Genomic DNA, 4,885 nt, shown 5'->3' on the forward strand with positions numbered 1-4,885 from the left:
ATGGGATCCCGCAAGATCTCATCCCATCGGAAAAAATTGTCATCCCTACCACTCTTTAACAAGTTCGTTAATAATAAAATGCAATAGAACCTCAAATTAATATTTCTTTCTGTTTTACTTCTTTATTTGAACGGGAAGGGTTTCCAGGCGACGGCACAAAAATTTGCCTGAGCCGCCTATGCACTAAATCTATCAAGGGCATTAAGTTCTTAAGTTCAACAGATGAGGACAAGACATTTTTAAAATACGAGTTCATTAAAGAGTTTCTTAGTCAATTAATTTATAATACTCAGTTAGCAGTAGATTCATTTATAGAGGGATAAAACAAATAACACATTTGGAGATTAGCACTGTGACCCTCACATGCATATGTAGCACTATGTGCCTAATTTACCGATTTCGATCGTCATATCTCCAAACGCTAATTAATTAAACAGTCGGATTTCCAGATAGAATAAAGATTAAAAAGATAATCCTCCTTCAATCTCATCTTATTTTATAGCATTCAATGGTCTCTACAAATCTTTCAGCCACCCCCCCGAAGTAACACTTGTGACTGTTACTTAACTAAATTCAGTTTTATCATTTAGGTGGCGTTTGTTTTTTTATCTGAAATCTGAATAGAGCTAAATTAGTCTGAATTCTGAATAGGTCTGAATGTCTGAATCTGAATAATATGTTTGTTTTTTCGTCTGAATCTCGGAAAATAAGCATTAAGTTGTTTGTTTTTTTCAACTTAAAAAGCTGAAAATATGTACTTTTACATTTATATCCTTATTAAATTTGAATGTCAAATAAATAATATATTAAATACCATAATATTTTAACATTTATAAGTAAAATTATATTCAAGTGAATACATAATTATTTTGGAATTTTAATATATAAAATACCATAAATTTCAAATTTTATCGTATATAATATAAGAAAGAAAAAATAGGAATATTTTTATGTGGGGTAAATATCTATGGGTGAGTTTTGGGATAGACATGAAAAATAAATTATAAAACATGGATATTTTTGACATTAGCAAGTAATTTGCTTAATTCAGATTTCTCCATTAAGTAAAAAGCCAAAAAAATTAGCTTATTTTATTAAGTCAAAATTATCTAAAAAATCTCATTAAGTTATAAAAACAAACACCTCTAATTAACTTAATTAATTAAGTTAAGTCACTTTAAGTCATTAAGTTAAAAAACAAACGCCACCTTAATAAAGGCAGTAAGTAATAAATAATTGAATAATAAAAGATTATGACATGAAAAGAGGTGGGGATAGGAGAGAATAGATGGCTCCCGCGCATGCATGCAATTTAAGATTAAAAACCATTCTTTGACCTAAATTTTTCTTGAGCAAAAACTTTCTTGATGATAGGTTGTCGATAAATAAATTTAAAAAACAAATAAATTCTACTCATGATTATGATTAAAAAAACATGTGGCACAATTTTTAAAAATTCAAAAAACAATAATAATAAAGTTTCAATTGAGAGAGAATACTATTCCTGCAATTTCCAAAATGTAAAATGTTTTCTCGTATGAAAGAGATCATCGTTTGTAGTGTTATAACCATCAGTGATTTTTTGGGTGATCTTCGACATTTTGGAAACCACGAAGAATTTTCAAAATTTCAAAGCCCAACATGTACCTAGAAGTTATAATGTCTCAGCACATTCTTTGGTAAAATTAACCTTAAGGAAGTTAGACTCTTTTGTGTGGCCGGATGAATTTTCAGTTGAAGTGTTGCATTTATTCTCTTTATGAGTAATGAAAGGTGTCCTTTTAAAAAAAAAAAAACCATCATGTCATATTCATAGCATCAATTAATAAACTGTAACTAATTTTAAAAAATAAATAAATAATTTCAAATTTTTTACTCATTCCGTTGTCGCGTAACGAAGGTAATAGTTGACCTACCTTGGATTCCTCTATTTCGATTTTGGGTAAAAAAAAAAAAAAAGGGACAAAAACTAATACCATTGCTAACATTAAAAGGGAACATGCTCATATTCTACATATAATATACCCAACAAGTTTGTTAGTGCTAGATGGCAATAGACCTTAAATATATGTTTTTTTTTTTTTTGTCTTTTTTTTTAAAACAGCTACATTAACGCATACGCACGAGTCATTATAAAAAAGATTCCTCATGAATTAATTACGTAACACAGCCGAGATTAGCTAGATGCATGTATGGGATTTAAAAAAAAAAAAAAAAAAAAAAAACACAACACTGGCACTTCTGTGACCCCCCCACATGCATACAGGCATGTGGTAATTAAATAAGTGCATGCGGCTACTACTAGATGCATAAATAAGGCAACAGGTTCAACACAAAAGCCCTGCGGATCTAACAAAGCCTTCCAAAAGTAGTTCTGACTGAAAAAAAAAATGAACGCAGAAAATATCTCAGAGTCAGAATTTGCTATCTTGGGGTCAATCCGCCAGTATCTTCTCGAGGATGACGAGTTCGACTTTACCGACATCTCTGCTTCCTTTCCTTCAGAAACAGCTAGTTGGAGCGACTCTAACTCCAACGACGCGGCGTCCGCAACCGCGACGATTCGGACACGTGAGGGCCACGCGCCGAGGAGTTTCCGGGGAGTGAGGAGGCGGCCTTGGGGAAAGTTCGGAGCGGAGATAAGGGACGGTAAGGACAATAATGGGGAACGAGTTTGGCTGGGGACGTTTTATACGCCTGAGGATGCTGCATTGGCTTATGATCGAGCGGCTTTCAGACTTCACGGCAAGAAAGCAAAGCTTAATTTCCCTCGCTTCGTTACCGACACTAATATTGAGGATGTTAGTGTTACAGATAATAATGAGAAGCATCCATCTCCGGAGCCTTCTTCTTCTTCGTCTTCGGCGTCGTCGACGTCTTCTGAATCTCTGAAGATTAAGCGGAGACGGCTAATTAATGAAGCAGCCAGGTTTCCAAATTGGATAAAGATTCTCCTATCATCTGATGTGATTTCGAAAAATGATCGAAGAACCAAAGCCTAATAAAAGACTGATAAAAGCACATCCAAAATGACGTTGTTTTGACTTCGTTCCGAATAAAATTAGAACTCAACTAAAACTACGTCGTTTTGTTTTGTTTTGTTTTTTCTTTTTTGTTGGCCTTTGGTTTAAATATGAATGCTTTATCATATTAAGCAAGTTGTTTTAGAGCGCAACTTCATGCATAGCTAGCGAGCTCCCATTGATGGCTGTCGGCCTCACAGTAGAGCTCCCAAAATGAAAGCTCGCCACTCGCTGCACACCCTAGAACCCTCTTCATTTTTCTTTTTTCTTTTTGGACCTTTTTGAGATCCATATTTTATCAATAAATCATTGTGTGCATCATGAATTACTTTAAAAATTTACGACTAAAAAAATTAACCAAACAGTTAATGTACAGTGATTACTTTAAAAGTCACAAATTTTTGTATAAATTTTATTTTGTACACATGACATAATTAAATTAATTAAATTAAATATCTTTTAGTCTATATAATTTATTTTTATAATTTTATACTTTCATTTAATCAATTAATATATATCACATGAATTTATACAAAATTAAGTTGTATAAAAATTTATAACTCTACCAACACTCTACCGAAAATGTCCATAAGACTTCTAAGTTTGCACCCATACACTTAAACAACCTGATAATCTCCGATTCGAAAACGTTTTCTGGTGCAAAAAAGCCCTTCGTTTGAAGTGTTGTAACCATTATGTCTTTACAATTAAGTAATGGTGAACCCCACATATTTTTTCTCTATAGTCTACATCCTTTTTTTAATTTGTTTTTTTTTGTCAAGTTAATTTTGGTAAGAGTACCTAATTAGCATATATTTTTTTCTCTCTCAATTCTACCGACTGAAGCTCTAACCAATTCTTTCGCATTTTTTGCAAACGTTCAACTGCAAATGAATACTTCTGGTTGTCTATTACGAATAATCAAAATCAACATTGCTATATACTGTCATGAATTGAGCATCGATCATTTTCAATTAGCTATTGAAGGAGCTGAAATTTTACCTTCACACATATTTGTAGCTTGTGGAGAACTTGTGACGCTCGTTGGCCTTAATTCCGGTGAGGTCCCAATTTAGCGTTTGATTAAAGTTTGAAGAAAAAAGAAATATGAAGAAGATGAACTTTCTCTCTCTAGTGTGAATAGTACTTTTTTAGGCGAAGAGACCCATTTCTCTTAGAGATGAGTCTCTATTTGTAGATGATGAGTGGTGTGGATTTAGAATTTTGTTTTGAACCCTCAGCCTTATGACATGTGTTATCTATCATTTCTATACACATGGAGTTGAATTTGATCATAGGGAATTATTTCGCTCGTGTATATTTTCTTATAATTGTGACCTTTAGACGTGATTACCCTATATCAATGGATTGCGGAACTAATTCCCCTCTTGTCATCTTTATGAGCTCCGGGACAATTTTTCCCTGGGTGTTATTCTCCCAAAATAACTTAGGTGTCATTCCCCCATAATAACTTGAATGTCATTTTCTTATAATAATTTATTTTATTTGAGAAGATAGACACATAGCATGATTTGGTGCCTTTGAAATATGGCACCCACAGCCTTGAAAGCTAACAATTAAAGTCTTTTTCTTTTTTGTTATTATCTTTGTAAAGATATAAACGTCATGCCAATTTGAAAATCCAATCAACAAATATCCCAATTCAAATGCCACAACAAGATGTATTGTAATTTACAAAGACTAAGAATCCATAGATAAAAGAGAAAAAAAAAATCAGAGCTAGTTTGTAAGAAGTGATAGTAGAGAAAGAATTGGAATTTACAAATACTAAGAATCCACAGACAAAAGAGAAAAAAATGAGATCTAGTTTGTGAGATGTGATAGTAGAGAATGAACAACGC

General features: G+C 32.7%; 1 protein-coding gene across 1 annotated transcript; it reads left to right on the forward strand.

Moving 5' to 3' along the window:
• The first annotated feature begins 2,390 nt into the window (after positions 1-2,390).
• On the forward strand, positions 2,391-3,002 carry LOC112498370 (ethylene-responsive transcription factor 13-like). The gene has a single exon (XM_025099361.2). The coding sequence runs from the start codon at positions 2,391-2,393 to the stop codon at positions 3,000-3,002; it is 612 nt and encodes a 203-aa protein (XP_024955129.2).
• Positions 3,003-4,885: the final 1,883 nt, after the last annotated feature.

This window comes from Citrus sinensis, chromosome 3, assembly GCF_022201045.2.
Source record: "Citrus sinensis cultivar Valencia sweet orange chromosome 3, DVS_A1.0, whole genome shotgun sequence".
NCBI lineage: Eukaryota > Viridiplantae > Streptophyta > Magnoliopsida > Sapindales > Rutaceae > Citrus > Citrus sinensis.

Bases quoted from the DNA above. Each gene is read 5' to 3' on its own strand.
- LOC112498370 (XM_025099361.2), top strand. From the start codon at position 2,391: ATGAACGCAGAAAATATCTCAGAGTCAGAATTTGCTATCTTGGGGTCA.